The 22,736-nt window shown below is 47.3% G+C and overlaps 1 protein-coding gene across 1 annotated transcript in view; it reads left to right on the top strand.

Annotated features, from left to right (window-relative positions):
* The window catches only part of MRC2 (mannose receptor C type 2), an 86,915-nt gene that overhangs the window by 56,639 nt on the left and 7,540 nt on the right, over nt 1–22,736 (top strand). The window contains exons 16-28 of the mRNA XM_053363725.1: nt 949–984; nt 4,129–4,289; nt 6,607–6,674; nt 6,793–6,893; nt 8,717–8,856; nt 10,061–10,166; nt 10,915–11,078; nt 12,741–12,849; nt 13,754–13,992; nt 15,735–15,903; nt 15,997–16,146; nt 20,801–20,920; nt 21,944–22,123. Of these exons, the coding sequence (XP_053219700.1) occupies nt 949–984; nt 4,129–4,289; nt 6,607–6,674; nt 6,793–6,893; nt 8,717–8,856; nt 10,061–10,166; nt 10,915–11,078; nt 12,741–12,849; nt 13,754–13,992; nt 15,735–15,903; nt 15,997–16,146; nt 20,801–20,920; nt 21,944–22,123 (1,743 nt within the window). The remainder of the gene's footprint in view (nt 1–948; nt 985–4,128; nt 4,290–6,606; nt 6,675–6,792; nt 6,894–8,716; nt 8,857–10,060; nt 10,167–10,914; nt 11,079–12,740; nt 12,850–13,753; nt 13,993–15,734; nt 15,904–15,996; nt 16,147–20,800; nt 20,921–21,943; nt 22,124–22,736) is intronic.

The following is a 22,736-nucleotide window of genomic DNA, read 5'->3' as shown; positions in this document are numbered from 1 at the left end:
GAGGCTTCGCATTGCTTTTGCTGAAGCCTGGAGAGCGAGAGGGGTCGGTGCGCCATGACCCCTCAGGCTTCAGGCGGCTATCCCTGGAGCCTCCGGAGCGCGGTGGGAACACTCCCACTGCGTTTCGGAGGCTTCGCGTTGCTATCGCTGAAGCCATGGAACCTGCATACGCACACATATTTCCCCTTAAATTTTGGAGGGGAAAAAGTGCGTCTTATAGAGCGAAAAATACGGTAATTTTAATACCATTTGCCCTGCCAGGTTGAGGATTATTTTGTGGCTGACCTCTTTGGGGTTTTTTTATTGGGGTTTGGTGCCTGCTTTCATTTTTACTGCTGTTTATTTTTGCTGCCGTTGATTGCTTGACTAATGTTTCAGTCTGTGTTACTGTTTTGTAAAAAGGCTATAAGCTGCCCTGAGCATGGCACATTTCTACGCGAGTGTGAGGTGTATAAAGATTGTTGCATTAAGTGCATCTGTTTCTTGTCAGTTCCTCAAAGAGGATTATCTTCCCAAGATAATTTGGTGTCCCTACTTAATGGGTATGTTAATATTTTTAGAATAACAAAGTTTCTCAGCACCACTAGTTCATACTAAGATTACTCAACCTCCCAGGGACATTCTGTCTTCCTTCTGGTGTCTGTGCTTGACTTCCACGCCCCTCCCCACAATCTAACCCTTTCTGATTTTTTTTTAAATTAATGTTTAATTATTTCTTTGATACATGGTTGAATGTGTATAAAGACAAGTAGCCGCATTCCAATAAACAAAGGATGAGGGTTGCTCCTCCTTCATAACCAGCAGGGATTGCAGTACAGAAAGGATAGGGGGAATATCTTACTTTCCTGAAGGAGCCTTTTTTCCTGAATCAGGAACTGAAATGAATTCTGGGCCAGGCCCAGCACATCTCCCTTGCTCACTTGCTGATCGTGTGCTGTTGTTTAATAGGCACTGATGTGAAAGAGCCAGAGACAACCGTTCAAGGTGAGTGAATATTTCCGCCCCCCTCATCCCATGTGGCAAAGCCTCTTTTGTGCAGAGATCGCTCTGTCTCCACCCTCGCCCCATATTCCTTGACTTGTGGATGCACAAAACATGTGTGTATGTGTGTGTTTTCTGGATGCATGCAAGCTAGAGGAAACATGGTGCCAACTTCCCACCTCTGTTGTACTGCGCTGTTGGCACTGTGCTTTTAGAGCGGCGTTTCTCAAACTTGGGTCCCCAGGTGGACTACAACTCCCATCATCCCTAGCTAGTAGGACCGGTGGTCAGGGATGATGGGAGTTGTAGTCCAACAACACCTGGGGACCCAAAAGTTTGAGAAAGGTTTGTTGGGAAACTGTGTAAGTGCAGCTACTCACACAGAGTCAATTAAGGTTTGGCAGACAGCCAGAAGGCAACCTGAAGGAGTAAGTCTGCCTGGTGATAAGAGAGGCATGGAGACTGCTCCCTGATTGGTCAAGCTCTCTCAAGGGAGTGATAATTAATGGCCTACTAACTGGAATGTGTTCAGTGTTCAGAGGTTCAGAGTTCTGTGTGTCAGTGTAGGAGTTGTGATCCATGTTCTGTTCCTGGAAATAGTCCACTGTATATAATAAACACCTAACTACAAGTTCCTGGTTCCTGCTTCGTCTATCCTGTCTGCAGCCAAGTCACCAATTGCTTCCGTGGATTCTGCGTTTACTCTGCTAGGTCTGGCTAAGATCCTGCAACTAATCAGAAAGTTGCGAAACACCAAATAGGTTTTGCCATTAAGGTTCAGCAAGGTGGTCTTGTCAAGGATTGGTAGAGTGCTGCCAGCAGTCTTATGTGGCACTGCCCCTTGCTCTCTCAGCTGAGGCGATGTGGGGTCTGCAGTTGGGAATATGGGCTATGTCCCTGGGAAAGGGAGTTATGTGTTATGTCAAAAGCAGGCAACAGAAATATCAGCTAACTGAATCGATAGAGTTGGAGCCCTCTCAGCTATAGGCCTGCAGAGGTCAAGTATGACTTTAAGAAGCCTGCACTCATGTACCTCGCTTCATCCAGGTCTAGAAATAGAATAGCTATGCTGGAGACAGCATGGAAAACAGGGCGACTGAACCATCTTGACTTCTGATTATTTATCTTACTGAAGAAAAGAATGTTTTAGATGTAGGAAAAAGGCAACAGGGCTGTGTGTGTGTGTGTTTGTGTTTTTGTGCCTGCATAATGTGACGGAGGTTTACGAAACCATGAGTGATGTGGAGAAACTGAGATCCCATGAGGTCTGGCTAGTTCTAACTTTGGCTTTCTTTCAGTGCCAGGTTAAGACCTGGTTATTCTCTCGGGGTCTTTATGAATTGTTAATTCTGCAGCCTAACATGATGGTATTTGCAGCTCTGCATTTTGAGTCAGACGCAGTGATTTATACTTTTGCTCCTGCTATATTCGTGTAAACGTTTTGAATGAATTGTGTGCCCTGCTAAGAGATCAGTGTGATGCTGAGCAGGCTATAAATATTTTCAGAAACAAATAGTGGAGACATTCATCTCCCAGCCTCAACGCCTGGGGCACCTATTCTTGAAACTGATAGGAATAATAATAATAATAATAATAATAATAATAATAATTTTATTTATACCCCGCCCATCTGGCTGGGTTTCCCCAGCCACTCTGGGCGGCTTCCAACAAAATACTAAAATGCAATGAAACATCAAACATTAAAAACTTCCCCAAACAGGTTTAAGAAAAACAAGCAGTGCTTCTTTACACAACACATCATTAACCTATGAAATTCATGACCCCAGGATGTTGAGGTGGCATTTAGCATTGCAGTGGTACTTTGGTTCTCAAACTTAATCCACTCCGGAAGTCCGTTTCTAAACCAAAGCGTTCCAAAACCAAGGCACACTTTCCCATAGAAAGTAATGCAAAACGGATTAATCCGTTCCAGTCTTTTAAAAACAACCCCTAAAACAACAATTTAACATGAATTTTACTATCTAACGAGACCACTGATCCATCAAATGAAAGCAATAATCAATGTAATGTACTATAAAATAAATAAGACAGTATTGTAGATGATAAAAATTAAAATTGATTTTTTTTCTTACCTGCACTGTTTGATTTCTGAAATGTTCGAAAACCAAGGCACAGCTTCTGATTGGTGCAGGCACCCCAGAAACAATAGCTGACAGCTGCATTGGATGTTCGGCTTCTGAGAAACGTTTGAAAACTGAAACACTTATTTCTGGGTTTTCGGCGTTTGGGAACCAAAGTGTTTGAGTTCCAAGGTGTTTGAGAACCTCTGTCCCAGCTTCTGCCAACCTAGCAAGTTGAAAGCATGCCAGTGCAAGTAGATAAATGGGTACCACTGTGGCAGGAAAGTAAACGGCATTTCCGTGCACTCTGGTTTCCGTCACGGTGTTCCGTTGCACTAGAAGTGGCTTAGTCCTGCTGGCCACATGACCCGGAAAGCTGTCTGAGGACAAATGCTGGCTCCCTCGACCTGAAAGCAAGATGAGCGCCGCAACCCCATAGTCGCCTTTGACTGGACTTAAATGTCCAGGGGTCCTTTACCTTTTACCTTTTTACCTAATGAACAAACATGGTACTGTGTTAGAATCTACACAGTTTGGTCAACCTGTCTGCATAAGCAAACATAGAATGTGCCTTCTGAGTCTCTGTTGGAAGAGAATTAGGTTGACTAGATAGCTGCGTTGACACTTGGAAGAGTTGCAGCTCTTCTGATGTTGTTGTTGTTTAGTCGTTTAGTTGTGTCCGACTCTTTGTGACCCCATGGACCAGAGCACGCCAGGCACTCCTGTCTTCCACTGCCTCCTGCAGTTTAGTCAAATTCATGCTGGTAGCTTTGAGAACACTGTCCAACCATCTTGTCCTCTGTCGTCCCCTTCTCCTTGTGCCCTCCATCTTTCCCAACATCAGGGTCTTTTCCAGGGAGTCTTCTCTTCTCATTAGGTGGCCAAAGTATTGGAGTCTCAGCTTTAGGATCTCTCCTGAAGGACAGATACAGATCCTGAAGCTCTTCTGATAGGGGACATCTAAGGGAAATATGAGGTTTTGGTGGTATTACCTGCCTTAAGTAATCTCCACCTGGAAAGCACCAAGTTTCCCCAGGGTCTCTTAACACATCCCGTTTCTCCACAGCGAGCAATGAGTGGGTGAAATACCAAGATGCTGAGTACAAGTTCTTTGACCATCATTCAACTTGGGTACAGGCTCAGAGGATCTGCACTTGGTTCCAAGCTGAGCTGGTGTCAATTCACAATCAAGCTGAGCTGGACTTCCTGGGTCAGAACTTGAAGAAGGTAGGGAGCCACCTGGAATGGCAATGGGTTTGGGCCAAAAAGGAATCAATTTTTAAAATCCCATCCGGTTGTGGCAGGGACCTTCAGGCAGGAAGGGAACATTGATGGTTAGTGGAGACTAAATTGGGTCTTCCCAAAGATTTAAGGAAAATTTAGTAGGTGAGAAATGCAAGATGGCCTCCAATTTACAATAATCTTAATACATTTTCCCTGACAGAAGTCTAAGGAATGTGCTTTTGCTGTATAAATATGAGTATTAGGGTGTCAGGGAATCCATTCTAGAAGGAAAAATATGTTAACATTACTATTAAGTGATTGCCATCTTTCATTTTTTTCACTTAGCAAATTCTCCTCAGAAGGGTCTTGGAATCCTGGTACTTTGTTTCTACTATTAATTTATAGAATCAAAGCCTTTCTGGCCCAATTCCTTAAGATGCTTGTTATTTCCTTCCCAGACAAAAGTGAGAACTGCATACAGAAAACAATGAAGGGATTTAAAATTTTGGCCTAGCTGCAGTTAGACAGCATTAAGCTCTCAACCTTTTCTAGAACGGAAGCTCAAAGGGCTATTGCAAGGGTTGTAAAGAAATTTCTTTTAGTTTACGAATATATGTATATTGTTCTACACACAAGAGCGGCATAACATAATTGACTAGACAAGTTGAAGGCCTGCCTAAAGAATTTTTTTTCAAGATGGTAGCAAAAGCATAGTCAGCTTCTGCTTATGACCTTCTCCTCCCAGTTAGTGTTTCACATAGCAATAACCAGTAATAATAATAATAATAATAATAATAATAATAATAATAACAATAAACACAGCTTTGTTGTTGTATTCCAAGTGCTCTTCATTTCTTTATTTGATATATAAAAATACTTGTCTGCTGCAATTTAAAGTTTCAAAGCTCTTTATAATTAAATACAGTAAGAACGGAAATAAAAATAAAAATGGATAATCAGCTATTATGGATACTTAATAGTCCCCGTAAGCTGGGCAGCAAAGAAAACTTCCCTGCAAACATTTGACAGTTAGCATAGAAGGTGCATGCTGATTCGGTTTGGGGTTGATAATCAGATGAGCCTCACCAACTCATGGGACAACTACAGATGACCTCAGTGATTGAGCTTGGAAATAATAATAATAATAATAATAATAATAATAATAATAATAATAATAATAATATTTCCTGCCCATCTCTGAGCACCTTCCAACAAAATATTAAAAATTCAACAAAACATCAGACATTAAAAACTTCCCTAAACAGGGCTGCCTTCAGATGTCTTCTAAAACTCAGATAGTTGTTCATTTCCTTGAGGGCATTCCACAGGGCGGGCGCCACTACCGAGAAGGCCCCTCTGCCTGGTTCCCTGTAACTTGGCTTCCCGCAGTGAGGGAACTGCCAGAAGGCCCTTGGAGCTGGACCTCAGTGTCTGGGCTGAACGATGGGGGTGGAGATGCTCCTTCAGGTATACAGGGCCGAGGCTGTTTAGGGCTTTAAATAATAATAACTTTAGAAGGTGTTCAGGTGACCCCTGCAGCACCCTGGACCTACCTTTTTCAGTGCTGTGTAAATCAAGACAAGTCTGGGACACGGGTGGCACTGTGGGTTAAACCACAGAGCCTAGGACTTGCCGATCAGAAGGTCGGTGGTTCGAATCCCCGCAACAGGGTGAGCTCCCGTTGCTCGGTCCCAGCTCCTGCCAACCTAGCGGTTTGAAAGCACATCAAAGTGCAAGTAGATAAATAGGTACCGCTCCAGTGGGAGGGTAAACGGTGTTTCCGTACTCTGCTCTGGTTTTCCAGAAGCGGCTTAGTCATGCTGGCCACACGACCCGGAAGCTGTACACCAGGTTCCTCAGCCAATAAAGCAAGATGGGCGCCGCAACCCCAGAGTCGGCCACGAGTGGACCTAATGGTCAGGGGTCCCTTTACATTTACCTCTAATCAATACAAGGACCTTGAACCTGTCATGTCACGTGTTGGCAGCTATGTGTTGCCATAGCCATTGCATTCTGCACCAGCTAGAGTTTCCAGACCAGGGCCAAGGGCAGCCCCACACAATGTGCATCGTAGTGATCCAGCCTTACGGTCACTGGTGCATGGACAGCAGTGGTTAGGCAGCAATTCTGTAGGGTAGGCAGTGGGTGCCAGCACAAAATAACTGCTATGCGCAGGCAAAAACAAAACGTGTTGGGACTCCATGCTGGTATTGTCACACAGAAAGAGCCTGGTGGGAGGCAGTCCGAAGATCAAGGGGGCTCAGACAGTCTTTTCGTTCTCCCCCTTGACATTATTGCGTATAATTCCTCCTTTGGCCAGTTTTCAAGGGGACAGGAGCAGCACTGGTGGATTGGGCTGAGCACCTATGAGAATGATGGACGATTTCGGTGAGTCTCTTTCTCTATTAAGTGTCTTCTGTCCTAGAAGCATTTTCTGGTGTGTCTTAGATTCCTGCTTGCGTTCAAAATGCGGAAACCTCCCCAATGTGTTGTTTGCCATCTCCAGGTGGTCTGATTATTCTCTCTTGAACTTCGTCTCGTGGGCACCAGGAAAGCCTCGGCCTACCACCAAGGACAGGAAGTGTGTGTACATGACCGCTAGCCGAGGTGGGTAATGGGCATGCAGACATTGGCCTGATATTCCTAATCAGCTTACAGATCAACATTCTCCCCTATGGCCCTTTGCAGTCTCTGGTCTGATCAGCTCAGACCAGCCTCCTGATAATTCCTAAAAAATATTCCATCCCTCCAGAAACCCGAATCATAGAATCATAGAATCATAGAGTTGGAAGAGACCACAAGGGCCATCGAGTCCAACCCCCTGCCAAGCAGGAAACACCATCAGAGCACTCCTGACATATGGTTGTCAAGCCTTTGCTTAAAGACCTCCATCAAACCCTGAACTTCTGGCTGATGTCCCTGAAAAACACACAGTGGTACCTCGGGTTACATACGCTTCAGGTTACATACGCTTCGGGTTACAGACTCCGCTAACCCAGAAATAGTGCTTCAGGTTAAGAACTTTGCTTCAGGATGAGAACAGAAATCGTGCTCCGGCGGCGCGGCAGTAGCGGGAGTCCCCATTAGCTAAAATGGTGCTTCAGGTTAAGAACAGTTTCAGGTTAAGAACGGACCTCCGGAACGAATTAAGTACTTAACCCGAGGTACCACTGTATAGGGTAGGCAGTGGAAATGTTAAGATCACTGGCGTCCTAACTTACTATTGTGATGTTGTTTTTAAGCAGTTGCCTAGTCTTTAGAGTTATAATACAGTGGTACCTTGGTTCCTGAATGGCTTGGCTCCTGAACAAATCAGCTCCCGAACGCCACAAACCCAGAAGTGAGTGATCTGGTTTGGCAACATTTTTCGGAAGCTGAACATCTGACGTGGCTTCCGCAGCTTCTGATTGAGGGCAGGAAGCTCCTGCAGCCAATCGGAAGCCGCACCTTGGTTTTTGAACCGTTTCAGGAGTCGAACGGACTCCCAGAATGGATTTAGTTTGAGAACCAAGGTACCACTGTACATGATCACTCATCATTTAAAAAAATAACAACAACTATCAGACAGCTGGATAAAAGAATGTTATGCCCCAAAAAGAAACCTGACCCAGGTTTGGGGTTTTTCTGTGTTGGAATTTTTTTATACAAAATGTTGGGACAGGCTGTGATGGCTGCTGTTTCTTACAGTGGTACCTCAGGTTAAGTACTTAATTTGTTCCGGAGGTCTGTTCTTTCTTTCTTTTTTTAAAAATCTATTTTTTAAATTAATTTTCCAACATAGATTTGTACAGAATTAAACATCCAGTTCTCACTTAATCATTCTTTTAGACTTCCATCAGCATGTCTGACAATTCTCCGTGTTATCTCTTCATCTCACATTTCTCAATTTTATATTGCACTCTAACAATCTTAATCATATCATATTTTTAAAGCAATATTTCTATCAATATTTTTCACAGAGCTTCTTGAAAACCAACAAGTACGAATTGTTCATCACAAACATTTTTGATATACTCTGTAAATTTCTTCCAGTCCTCGGTGAATCTCTGGTCTCTTTGATTCCTAATTCTGCCCATTAGTCTATCCATTTCTGCGTATTCCATCAATTTCATTCTCCATTCTTCTCTCGTGGGCATTTCTTCCCCGGAGATCTGTTCTTAACCTGAAACTGTTCTTAACCTGAAGCACCACTTTAGCTAATGGGGCCTCCTGCTGCCGCTGCACTGCCGGAGCACGATTTCTGTTCTCATGCTGAACCCCAGGTACTATTTCTGGGTTAGCTATTTCTGGAGTCTGTAACCTGAAGCGTATGTAACCCAAGGTAGCACTGTACTTTGAGATGGCTGCTGTTTCTTACTTTGAGAGTGCCATTGTAACCAAGCAAAATACAGAATCTGCTCTCGTATCTTCTCCTTTCTCTCCTTCTGCAGAGGACTGGGGCGACCAGAAGTGTTTCACTGCTCTGCCTTACATCTGCAAGCGCACCAATATTACCACAGGCTCCTTGCCACCCCTGCCGGCACCTACTCCTGGCAGCTGTGCCCAGGGCTGGCATGCTGTCGGCAGTAAGGTACTTGGAAGTGCTTTCCCTGGAACTGAGCATCACCATTCTTGAAGGGGGGAGGGAGTCTGCCAGGAATGTTTGTGTGCCAGGTCCCCCTTGAACTGGATGGGTGGTGGTGTGGAAATAACTCCTGTGGAGTATGTAGAAGGGCAGAAATTTGGCTGATTGACATTCCTGGTTCAGAAACCACTTACCCATTTAATTTCCCCCTCCTATTCGTGAACGTATGAGAGTGTGGAGGGTAGTATATTGAGTGTCACATCTAGGACTGACGAGACATGGGTTCAAATCACAGTCCATCAGCCTAGCTTAGAGGAGTGAGATTTCAGATACAGTGGTGCCTCGCAAGACGAAATTAATCCGTTCCGCGAGTCTCTTCATCTTGCAGTTTTTTCGTCTTGCGAAGCACGGCTTAGTGGCTTAGTGGCTATTAGCGGCTTAGCGGCTATTAATGGCTTAGCGGCTTAGCGGCTATTAACGGCTTAGCGGCTTTAAGAAAAAGGAAACAAACTCGCAAGACGTTTCGTCTTGCAAAGCAAGCCCATAGGGAAATTCGTCTTGCAGAACGACTCAAAAAACGGAAAACCCTTTCGTCTAGTGAGTTTTTCGTCTTGAGAGGCATTCGTCTTGCGGGGCACCACTGTAGATAGCTGTTTCATATTGCAAGTCTGTCTGTGTAGTTTTGTGTAGTTCGATTTCCCCTTCTCTTAAATGCCTTGATATTTTTTACCTTCTTAACTCATGGTATCGTTGCGGAGAGGGGAAACCATCTTGAGCTTTTGGGGAGGAAAGGAAGGGATAAAACTGAAAATACATAAAATAAATGTGAAAGTCCAGTGCTGAGGGCCTTCTGGCGGTTCCCTCGCTGTGAGAGTTACAGGGAACCAGGCAGAGGGCCTTTTCGGTAGTGGCGCCCGCCCTGCGGAACGCCCTCCCACCAGATGTCAAAGAGAAAAACAACTACCAGACTTTTAGAAGACATCTGAAGGCAGCCCTGTTTAGGGAAGCTTTTAAAGTTTAACAGAATATTTTATTTTATTATCTTGTTGGAAGTCGCCCAGAGTGGCTGAGGAAACCCAGCCAGATGGGCGGGGTATAAATAATAAATTATTATTATATTATTATTATTATAAAGTCACAGGAGGGGAAATACCTTGCCTGAAATGTCTGCTGTTTATAAATCTCCTTTTCTGTCAATTTTATAATGCAGTGCTTTAGGATTAACAGCGAAGAGCAGGTAACCTGGCAAGAGGCGAAGCGAAGGTGTGAGATTCAGGGGGGCGTGCTGGCAACCATCTCTAATTACGTTGAGCAAGGTAAGGGCCCTTTGTTCACAAGACAACTGTGTGTGTGTTCATGCTTGCGTGCACACACACACACACTGCCTCACCTCGCCTCTGGGAACTGATCCGCTTTTGGCCCCAGGCAAGTGTCTTCATGAGCCGGAAAAAACCCAAGGATCATTCAGGCATTTGCCTGAACATATGAAAGGCTAATCTGTGGACTTACTGTCCTGAACACTGGACTGGACTGGACCCTTGGTTTGAGGGCCTTCTCGGCAGTGGCGCCCTCCCTGTGGAACGCCCTCCCTTCAGATGTCAAGGAGATAAAGAACTAAAGAACTTTTGGAAGACATCTGAAGGCAGCCCTGTATCAGGAAGTTTTTAATGTTTGACGTTTTGTTACGTTTTTATATGTGCTGGAAGCCGCCCAGAGTGGCTGGAGCAACCCAGCCAGATGGGCGGGGTATAAATAAAACCATCACCGTATTATTGGAGTGATTGCAAGAAAATAAGAACAGTCCATCATAATATAGGAAGGAATAATAGAGAACAGAGTGCCTCTGAGAAAGGACAGAATGTATTTCCCTCACCCACTGATTAAGCGTTGTCTTCCCTCGCCCACCTCGGAGGCAGTTAGAGGGCCCTGCGACGTCTCTTTTTAGTGGAAACACTTGATGGCAAAACTGAACTCTGGCTTTGTAGGCCTCTAGTCCCTATGTAAACAAAGCTTTGCACCTTCATCTGACTTCCTCCACTAACGTGCCCTTCTTCCCACTTACAGCCTTTATAACCACTCTTCTTCCAAATGTGACCTCTGACCTGTGGATCGGCCTCCAGGACGCAAAGAAGGAGTTCCAGTGGGTGGAAGATGAGCCTGTCAGCTTTGTGAACTGGGGTCCTGGTGAGCCCTCTGGATGCGGGGCAGCCACAGCTAGTGAGAACCCGGTGAGCCAAACCCTGGGAGATCCCCTCACCCCGTTTTGTAGATATCTCTTTGGGGAGCCTCATCTTTTTGTGGGGATGCTGTGTGTTTCATAGAGGGACGCGGGTGGCGCTGTGGGTTAAACCACAAAGCCTAGGACTTGCCGATCAGAAGGTCAGCGGTTCGAACCCCCGCAACGGGGTGAGCTCCCGTTGTTCGGTCCCTGCTCCTGCCAACCTAGCAGTTCGAAAGCACATCAAAGTGCAAGTAGATAAATAGGTACCGCTCCGGCGGGAAGGTAAACGGCGTTTCCGTGCACTGCTCTGGTTCGCCAGAAGCGGCTTAGTCATGCTGGCCACATGACCCGGAAGCTGTACGCCGGCTCCCTCGGCCAGTAAAGCGAGATGAGCGCCGCAACCCCAGAGTCGGTCACGACTGGACCTAATGGTCAGGGGTCCCCTTTACTTTTACCTTTACTGTGTGTTTCATAGAATTGTAGAATTGGAAAGGGACCCTGAGGATCGTATAGCAATGCAGGAATATGCAGCTGTCCCATCCGGGAATCGAACCTGCAACCTTGGGATTATCATCACCGTGCTCTAACCAACCGAGCTATTCCTCCCTTTGTTTCCTCTGCCAATACCTTTTCAATCTGGGTGGTCCAACACGTAGCCCTCAAGGCTGTCTTTGGCGGCCCTCGGCAGCTTCTTAAAGCAGTTTGAGTAGCCGGCTTTTTGTTGTTGCTGTGAGGCGCATGGGAAAACAGACAGCAAAAGTGCTTCTCGTGTCTCAATCTTTGCAATGCCAAATGGGCCAGCCCTCCTCCTCTAACATCGCCCTGGGCCACACCAACAAGGCTGCGGTGGGGCGGGCGTCTTATCGTCCGGGCAGCCCAGGACCTCCATAGACACAGCCCAGGCTTGCACCCTAGGGAGGTCACTTAGGTGCCAACGCAGTCGTTTGATTTCACCCACAGAGGCATACTCCATTGCCTCCCGAGACAGACGGATGCCGACAGTATCCTTTGATGGCATACTAAAGGCCACTGAAACATCTTGTTGCCAGTGAGTTCTGCAGAAATATTTAGTGTCTGTCCTCAACTGGGTGCCGGCGTTCTGCGCCAGCTGCAGATTTGCAACAGTTGTGAGGGGTTGTTGCGTGTGGAGGTACCATATTTTTCGCTCTATAGGACGCACCGGACCACAAGACGCACCTAGTTTTTAGAGGGGGAAATCAAGGGGGGGAATTATTCCCCCCCCCAGCCCCAAAGAGCAGCGGAGGACAGGCTGCACGCTGTCTTGGCTTCCTTTTTAGCTGTGGGGCTGGGGAAGCCCAAGCTTCCCCCGACCCCAGCCCCCAGAACAGGTCCGGGAGCGGCGGCAAGGTTGCTCGCAGCCTTGCTTCCACTCCCGGAGCTTGCGGGGCTGGCGGGGGAAGCCCAGTTCCCCCCCTCCCGCAGCCCCAGGGACCACACATTCGCTGCATAAGACGCACAGACATTTCCCCTTAGTTTTTAAGAGGAAAAAAGTGTGTCTTATGGAGCGAAAAATAAGGTATTTTGCAACTGCATACCCTCAAGACTGGATGGAGCCTTGCGCGCTGCTCCAGCTGATGGCGTGCGGTGAACAGCCTTCCCACTGTGGGCACAGGTGAGTGACTGACGCTCCTGGTTCTGTCTCTCTCAGACCAACTGCGCTGTGGTTTGGCATGGCATCCCGCCCCAGTTCACCGGCCGCTGGGATGACAGGAATTGCCTGGAGGAGAAAAATGCCTTCATCTGCCAGAGGAGGAAAGGTAAGAGTGCAGGAAAGATGCAGGCGGGGACCCGGGGGAAGGGAAGGGTCAGGCAGGCTGCAGCTGTGCCTGGCAAAGGGAGGATTAATGCGCCTTGGCAATTATCCAAGGTGCCACTGTTTCTTGGACCTCCCCGCAAAGAGCTGTGAGTGAGAAAACAGCAAGAAATGGCTGGTGGTGGAAAGAGTCGGGAGGGAACACACCTGGCTCCCGGTGGAGTACAGGATCAGGTTTAAGGTGCTGGTTTTAACCTTTAAAGCCCTATACGGCCTAGGACCCTCGTACCTACAGGACCGCCTCTCTTGTTATGTCCCACAGAGGAATTTACGGTCTTCAAACAAAAACATCTTGGAGGTCCCAGGCCACAGGGAGGTTAGGCTGGCCTCAACCAGAGCCAGGGCTTTTTCGGCCGTGGCCCCGATCTGGTGGAACGCTCTGTCACAAGAGACCAGGGCCCTGCGGGACTTGACATCTTTCCGCAGGGCCTGCAAGACAGAGCTGTTCCACCAGGCCTTTGGCCAAGGCAGAGTCTGACCCCCTCCTTTGGTAACCCTCATAGAACTCTAGCCCAGTGGTTGCCATTAATTTGATTCTTAATTAATTTTAGAATGAATTGATTTTAGAATGCTGTGTTACTTTTATTGTTGTTAGCCGCTCTGAGCTTTGGCTGGGGAGGGCAGGATGTAAATAAACATTTATTATTATTATTATTATTATTATTATTATTATTATTATTATTATTATTAAAAAACACATTTGAGTGGTGTTCAAAAAGCTCCAGTATGCATTTGAATTAAACCAATACTGCTACGTTAATGGCTCTGCGGCAGGGTGGGATGGAAGTGCAAGCTACGGTTATTCCAGTTCTAAGGATCTCTGGTCCTCTTTCTTTCTCCCACCCCAGATCCTGCCCTGAGCCCTTCCCCAGCAACCTTCCCCCCAGCTCCCAACTCCACCCTCTCGTACTTCAACAGCACTTACCGCATCTTGCAGAAGCCTCTCAGGTGGCAGGAAGCCATGCTCTTGTGCGAGAGCCTCAACACAAGCCTGGCGAGCATGACGGAGCCGTACACTCAGGCTTTCCTCACCCAAGCAGTGAGCAGCCTGCAGACCCCGCTCTGGATTGGCTTGTCCAAAGAGGAGGTAAGGCAGTCAGGGGGGCTGGCTAAGACAGAGCTGCGAGAGCAAGGGAAGCAGGGCCGGCCCTACTGTTTGCCAGGGCCTGCTTCAGACAGCTCCACTAGATGAAGGCAGGCATCAGTGTCCAAGTGGTATAGCAATACCTTTTCGACACTGTTGGCCCTAATAGGCTTTTGGGCTCTGCTTCAGGTGGCAAAGTGTCTTGGGCCAGTACTGGTGGACAGGTGGGGATCAGAGTTGGGAGTGGCACAGTTGCTGGAGCCAGAGCTGCAGAGGTCAAATGACCTACAATGCACCGTCCTGGATGGGAGCTCAAGTGTCAGGGACTGGACTGAGGAGGAATGGTGGGGACCGCACCCTCCCTTCTCCTGAACCTTTCCGAGAACAGAAGGACACTACAGTCATGTTGTTGTTGTTGTTGTTTAGTCGTTTAGTCGTGTCCGACTCTTCGTGACCCCATGGACCAGAGCACGCCAGGCACCTCTGTCCTCCACTACCTCCCGCAGTTTGGTCAAACTCATGCTGGTAACCTCGAAAACACTATCTAACCATCTCGTCCTCTTTCGCCCCCTTCTCCTTGTGCCCTCCATCTTTCCCAGCATCAGGGTCTTCTCCAGGGAGTCTTCTCTTCTCATGAGGTGGCCAAAGTACTGGAGCCTCAGCTTCACGATCTGTCCTTCCAGTGACCACTCAGGGCTGATTTCCTTCAGAATAGAGAGGGTTGGTCTTCTTGCAGTCCATGGGACTCTCAAGAGTCTCCTCCAGCACCATAATTCAAAAGAATCAATTCTTCGGCGATCATACCTTGGGTTAAATACAGTCATAGCTCGGGTTAAATACGCTTCGAGTTGCGCTCCGTGGCAACCCGGAAGTAACGGAGCGCGTTACTTCTGGGTTTCGCCGCATGCACAGATGCTCAAAATGATGTCATGCGCAGAAGCGGCAAAAAGCGATGCGCGCAGACGTGCCGTTGCTAGTTACATTTACCTCTAGATGCGAACGGGGCTCCGGAACGGATCCCGTTCGTATTTAGAGGTACCATTGTATAGATTTACAACAGTGGTTTGCAGAAGGTCACAGTTCAGAGGCTGCAGAGGGGAGAAGCTGGGAAATATTGAGAGAGGAACAGCAGGAAGCAGCAGCACCAGGGGAGAGACAGCTGACAGACTCAGTGTCCTTGGAAAGCATTCCTGACCCCCCTCTCCAGGACCAGACGAGCATTGAGGGTAGAAGAACAAAAAGGCTCAGAGGCAGAAAGCTCAGATCAGCCGACGCAGGGGTGACAGAGAATAGGAGAGACGGAGGGGGTGGGACTCTACTTGGAGCAACGCCATTATCTAGGGGAGACCCCATTCCTTCGTCTCTCTCTGTGACTATTGAATAAACTACTTGGTAAGAACTTTTATTGTGTATCAGCTTCTTGGCTGCCATCGTGGGAGGGATAGGATTCTCCAAAGCCTGACACCAAGAGTGGCAAGGTGGCACCAAGTGTAAGCCACGAGTCACTGGGAAAGGGGTGCTTTCAGAGCTGGATCCTACTCCTGAAACATCTTAAGATGAACTATCCGTGCAGGACACGGTATCGAACAAATCCAGAATATTCCACAAGCCTTACAAGTGCGCCCTTCTGATCACTTGGATTTTATCTCCACCCAGTCCCGGTTATACAAGCTCCCCCATCAGAAATCTTATTCTGTCTGGTCCGACTTGGCCGATCTTTTATTGGTTTACTGGGTTGCTTTTAGGGGAGGCGAAGCTACACGTGGTTCACAGAGGAGAGCCTTTCCTACACAAACTGGCGAGCTGGAGAACCGCAGCAGCTTGTGGGGTGCGCATACATGGATGTCGATGGGACCTGGAGGACCGCCGGCTGCGACACCAAACTCCAAGGGGCCATCTGCAAAATGAGCACAGGTGCTGTACCTGGGAGAGGGATGCTCTAGTCAGCCCTGAGCCTGAATGGAGAAAAGGCCCAGACATTCCTTCTAACCAGCTCTTCCCTTTCAGGGGCCCTTCCCCCCCACAAGTGGAGGTACAACGGGAGCTGCCCGAAATCTGTGGAGGATTCTTCCTGGATCCCCTTCCGGAATCACTGCTATGCCTTCCACATGGAAGTCGTGCTGGGCCAGAAAGAAGCTAAGAAGAGATGCGAGAAAGGTAACGTGCTTCTAAGAAGCTCAGAGGGAACAACCGTGCTCCAGTTCCCATGCCCTAGAACACGGCAAAGTCATGTTTTCTTTTGCTCTGGCTTTTCTCTTTGGGTCTGGTTTCTTCCCTCCTTCCTTGTGCCTGAAGCACACGCCAGCATTTGTCTTGGAAGTGGATTGCTGGAGGTTTTATTCAGCAGCAGTAAAAGGTAAAGGGACCCCTGACCATTAGGTCCAGTCGTGGCCGACTCTGAGGTTGCGGCGCTCATCTCGCTTTATTGGCCGAGGGAGCCGGCGTACAGCTCATGTGGCCAGCATGACTAAGCGGCTTCTGGCGACCCAGAGCAGCGCACGGAAACACCGTTTACCTTCCCGCCGGAGTGGTCCCTATTTATCTACTTGCACTTTGACGTGCTTTTGACCTGCTAGGTTGGCAGGAGCAGGGACCGAGCAACGGGAGCTCACCCCGTCGCGGGGATTCGAACCGCTGACCTTCTGATCGGCATAGAGCCTGATCTTAGGCTCTATGGTTTAACCCACAGCGCCACCCGCGTCCTTGCCCAACTACCTGCCTATTCCTCCACTTGGGACCTTGGAGCAGTTCTTGTAGGTGGGACAATAATTTTTAGAAAGCAAAGTCATTAATGCACTCATCTCTTTATAACTCATCTCTTTGTTTGTGCACACATAAACAATTCCCGGACGACAACCCACGACAACAATGGAACATCAGAGTAATAACCAATACAGTGGTACCTTGAGTTACATACACTTCAGGTTACATACGCTTCAGGTTACAGACTCCGCTAACCCAGAAATAGTACCTTGGGTTGGAGGGAAGGAAGATGGCGCTGGGTCAAGTCTCAACTTGAGTCTCTGCTGCGTGAGTAGGAGCTCTAATGATCAAATTACCCTGATAAAAAGGCTCAAACTATGAAAATATCTGCCAACTTTTATCAGTAAAAGACTCTGGGAGCTGCCGAGTGAACTTTTAAACCTCCCCTCCCCTTTCAAAGCTACTTAAATCAACTTTGAACCACCTCCATTGAAAAGCCCATAATGCTGTGGGCTGGATAAAATAGCCCTATTTATCTCCGAGTACGAAAGATGGTACTTACAAGACAATGTTGCAAAGAACTGGGGATTTCACCTTTACAACCTGCAACAACTCCCCCAAAGAAAAAACAGGCCAAAATTTCAACCTACTTCCATCCCAAGGCTGATGAAGCAAACAATCCAGGAAATCTCCATTCTCACGAGTGGTCTATTGACCACACCTGGATTAGAAGGGAGAAAAAAACTAATGTTGGAGGTGAGGGAGTGGACCTGGCAACAGAACTAAAACAAGCTGAGCTAGCCAAAGAGGGACGTGAAGAAAGTTTAGAACAGGAGCTATTCCTGGAAAACCCAGAAGCCATGTTAAACGAGCCTCCTCTCTCCTCCCTATCAGGAGAGAATTTAAGGTACCCTTCCCCGACTGAGCCGATTGAGACAGACAAATGGCCAAACAGATTAAGTTTACAGCACCCGGACAACTTTATCTTCTACCTGTCAGGGATGTTTGAAGAGTTATTCAAAACTCATTTCACACAGATAAGCAAAGAACTTGAGCCAATTAAAAATTTCCTTTCGGAAAGCTTGAACCTGCTTACCACCCTAACTGAATTGATTAAGAACCATGAGGCCGTTTTCCCTCACATGACATCTGGGACTAGGACTAATGGAGGTGAAACTAAGCCGGGACTTGATCACAAAAAAACAAACAGAAACAATTCAGTGCAGGAGGGAGGGCCCCTTGCTCCCAAGAAACCAACCTTAAAGAGAAAAGGCTCAACACAAAAAATGAAGAAGACCAAAAACATCAAATTGAGAGGTCAAAGAGGAGCGCCGACCTGCCAGACTAAAAAAATTAATTTCCAGAAGCTATTTAAGGTGCTGGAGAATATAACAACAAAGAACTCTGCTTCCACAACCCAAAAGAAAACCATAAACTCATGCATGCCAATAAAGCACTCTGAGGAAAAGCCCCACGCCCCAGCAGATCACACACCGCCCTCTAGTGGGGAAATAGGAAAACCAAAGGAAATTTTACCACCCAAGCAACCAACCCTTCGCTTGACATCGCAAATAAATCCTGTGTACCCTAATATAACAAAAAAGGATCAAGATAAAACAACACAGACTTGTTGGAAGCTAATGCTAAACAAACATAAACTTGCCTTCACAATACTTCCCACAAACAAAGGTCATCCATCATATGCTCAAAGAAAAGTAAATATTCCCGAAAAAATCGGAATAGTCACCAGGGGCCTTGGGACAACAGAAAATATCATCAAGGTAAAATTCCTCCCTCGTGATACGGCCCAAAATAGGGCTATAGTGACTTTTAAGAACAGGCTCTCAACTAAACAGATCCTTTCTAATAAAGACAATTTCCTGAGGGCTGGCTTGCTTGTGCACCGTTTCTTTGAAAACATTGAAGACCCTTTACCACTTCTAGGAGCACATAGGCCAGTCAGACCAAAAACCAAAACCAGCACTGCAGAATCCAACAGCGCTGGAAACGGTAAGCTGCTCTACCCAGAGGCTGGCAACCTTAAACTATCTGGCAGGTTGTACAAAACCCCGCCCTCGCCAAATAAGCTAGAAAAGGATTTCTCGTCAAAGGAAGAACAACTCCTAACAACCGACCTCCAGCAGATTCTACTTTCCCAGGATGCACTAATTGAAAGACTATCGACCATAAGGAACTCCCTTCCACCTCTAGCCCCGCCTCCTCCCATAGAATTTAATTACATCAATTGTAAATCAAAGCCTTTAACTAACGAGGAATGGACAACTTGTCGATATCTGGCTCCAGAAGAAACGGGCTCTCCTACACCCCCACCAACAGCCCAGTCCAAATTGCAACAAATCGAACTAGTGGTGCCAGCGCCGGGAATTGGCCCAATCTTCATGGACTGCCAGGGAATCCTAGAAGCTATTCATGCAGAGGAATGAAATAAGGTCTTAGCGGGTGACTGCCTGGACAGACAAATTAATACCCCCAAATTAGCCTTTCCCCCAAAAGGCTCACCCATTCCTCCGCATCGCGGCTCAATCAAGCCAAACCCAAAGGACCCGAGGAATCAGCAGCAGAAAACAGCTATGAGTGCCTGGAATCTAAAAACCCAAGAACCAACTACTGCCCTAAACATCATCTCCTGGAATGTTGCCGGCTGGTCCAGATGCCTCTCCCATTCTACAGACATTCCCTTCTACCGTCAAAACTTGAATATCATCGCTCTCCAGGAGAAGTGGGCGGCCGAAAATCCATCACTGGAAGGATACTACACATATGCAGCAAATCTGATGGGCCTGTGCACATCGCTGCTCTTCACAAAGTTTGACCGTGATAATCGACACCTGAAGCAGATATTGCTTGGAATCATGCAATCATCTCCCTTAATCATCTGTCTTAAACCAAACCCTCTTGTGGCTGTACTTACATGGTGCACTGGTCATTTGTGATCTCTCCTGCCATGAAGTGAGTTGAGTAACCTTGCTTCAGTAATTTGTTGGCAACCTGAAGACGCACAGGCTATAATATGTCCAGAGGCTACAGACGACCTGATCCCCATGAAGTCTGAACTGTCATGAGCTAACTTTTTAATAAAGATATATGAATTAAAAAGAAAGAAAGAAAGAAAGAAATAGTACCTTGGGTTAAGAACTTTGCTTCAGGATGAGAACAGAAATCATGCTCTGGCAGCAGTGGGAGGCCCCATTAGCTAAAGTGGTGCTTCAGGTTAAGAACAGTTTCAGGTTCAGAACGGACCTCCAGAACGAATTAAGTACTTAACCCGAGGTACCACTGTACCAGTGCTGAAGGAATCTGATCACCCCTACTTTGTGCCTGTTTTAGTACAGAACAGTGTGCACACGCCGTTGGCGATGCGTTTCTGTAGAAATCCCAGTTGCTGCAGACATGCTCTTCTAAAGCCCTGGCACCTTTCTCCCTAGAAAGTCAGAGAACTGCTAACTCTAAGAGTCTAGAGACTGTTGTTTTTTCCCTTTTCTTTCCCCTGCAGAGCCAGTGCTTGAGGGAAGAGCAAACAAAGTGCAGTTGATTGGCAATAAGGCAATCAGCAGAGCTTTTCCTGGGGCAGGGATTATTCTGCCCATTTAAGGGTCCTCTTTGGTTAGAAGGTTTTGCTACAGGAGCTAGGTGCGGAAAACTTCTGCGGCCTTCAGGCACGTAACATGCAGGCACCTGTGATTCTGTCAACCAAACTCAGTATCCTGAATATGAGTGTTTTTGGCAAGTTTTTCTTGGGAAGTTTGTCCGCAATGTGTAAGAGATCGAGGAATGAATAAGAATTACCTGCGTCAAATCCCGCCTCTCGTTTTCATGACACACAGAAACAGCATCCTTTCTCCCAACACGAGGGAGAGTAATATTGGCTCACCTTACAGATCAAATGAATATATGAAAAGGGGTGCTTAATTTGCATTTTTTTATTATTCTGGTGACAAAATTGGAGCTTCCTTCATGTGGACGAGGGTGTCGTTCAGAAAATGCACAGTGCGAGAGCCTCTCGGCTGTACTCTTCTTGCCCAGTAAAACTTTCAGGCTTGTGCATCCGTTTCTTCTCCTGTTCCATCATCTCCCGCTTCCCCCACAGTTGGAGGTACGGTGCTGTCCATCCTAGACGAGATCGAGAACCTATTCGTGTGGGAGCATCTTCAGGCTTATGAGAGCCAATCCAAAGGAGCTTGGCTGGGGATGGCCTTTAACCCCAAAGGTAAGGCTGGCAATATCTTGATTGATTGGCACGTAGTTAACAGGACGTTATCATTGTAGGAAATGAAGAGCAGTGAGGAGGAAGTGTTTGGGGCAATAAATGAGGGTGGCGTTAATACATGAACTGAGACCAGGCGTAGGTAAACTCAGCCCTCCAGATGTTTCGAGACTACAATTCCCATCACCCCTGACCACTGGTCCTGTTAGCTAGGAATGATGGGAGTTGTAGTCCCAAAACATCTGGAGGGGCGAGTTTGCCTATGCCTGACTGAGGCTGAGGAGCAGTCCAGTTTGACCCCGCATATGGATCTTGGCCACTTTGATTCCTATGCATAAAAGTCTATAATTTAAAATCTATAATCTGCACCCAGGGGAAACAGCAGAAGGAGAGGGAAACGGAAACAGTGATAAATGGGGGAAATATGCAATCACATTTGTTTAAAAGCATTTCTAAACATAGATAGGTGGCTTATAAAAAAAAGGTAAAGGACCCATGACAGTTAAGTCCAATTGCGGACGACTCTGGGGTTGTGGCGCTCATCTCGCTTTACTGGCTGAGGGAGCCGGCGTTTGTCCGCAGACAGCTTCTGGGGTCATGTGGCCAGCATGACTAAGCCGCTCCTGGCGAACCAGAGCAGCGCACAGAAACATCGTTTACCTTCCTGCCGGAGCGGTACCTATTTATCTACTTGCATTTTGACGTGCTTTCGAAGCTAGGTGGGCAGGAGCAGGGACCAAGCAACGGGAGCTCACTCCGTCGCGGGGATTCGAACCGCCGACCTTCTGATCGGCAAGCCCGAGAGGCTCGGTGGTTTAGACCACAGTGCCACCCGCGTCCCTTTAGGTGGCTTATACCCAGCCATTTTTGCCCAGCAGACTACACTTTAATCCTTGCAATTTGTTTCCTCTTTCGGAAAAGGAATTTTTGATCCTTTTCTGCTGTCCAGCAGTGGTGCTCCCTCCCTCTCCCTTTCCCTCTCCTCCCACCCCGCCACCCCACAGCATGTTTCTCCTTCCTCTGCAGGGGGCACACTTGTCTGGCATGACAACATGGCGGTGAACTATTCTAACTGGGGGCAGGATGACACGGGACCCAGCATGCTCAGCCAAAACAGCTGCTACTGGATCCAGAGCAGCAACGGGGTGTGGCACTTGGGCTCCTGCTCCAACGTCACCATGGGAGTCATTTGCAAGACAGCCCGAGGTAAGCGGGTGGTTTTGAAGGCCTCGGAGCTAAAATGTGGGGCGAGGCTTCTAATGGTTATGGGTCAGACTTCAGCATCAGGGAATGAGAGCAGGCTTTCGTTGGGCTTTATTAATGGGTCCTCAGCCCTATAGTCATACCTCTTGTAACGTTCGGTTCGGGTTACGCCTTTTCAGGTTGCATCCCGCGGCAACCTGGAAGTACCGGAAAAGGCTACTTCCGGGTTTTGCTGCTCGTGCTTGCGCAGACGCTCAAAATGACGTCACGTGCATGTGCAGAAACGACTAATCGCCAGACGCAGGTTGTGTTCTGCTCATGTTGCGAACGGAGCTCCGGAACGGATCCCGTTTGCAACCAGAGGTACCACTGTACATTGTAAGGGCCAGTTGCAGTAAATCACACATGATCAACAGCCAGTGAGGTGGGTTTCGGTGGCTCAGAGAGACTGCAAGGGATTGACCTTACTTCTCTTTTGTTTAAGTATAGAATCCTGTATATATCTCCATGCATTGAGACTTTTTCTAGTCCACTATTGTGGTGGTGGTGATTTTTGGATAATGCTGATAATTTAAAGAGAAAGAGTCTTGACTAAAGACAGCCAGTGTGCTCTTTG

The sequence above is a fragment of the Podarcis raffonei genome, chromosome 13, assembly GCF_027172205.1.
Source record: "Podarcis raffonei isolate rPodRaf1 chromosome 13, rPodRaf1.pri, whole genome shotgun sequence".
Lineage (NCBI taxonomy): Eukaryota > Metazoa > Chordata > Lepidosauria > Squamata > Lacertidae > Podarcis > Podarcis raffonei.
The sequence above is the reverse complement of the archived record's forward strand: the minus strand, read 5'-3'. Positions and strand labels throughout refer to the sequence as shown.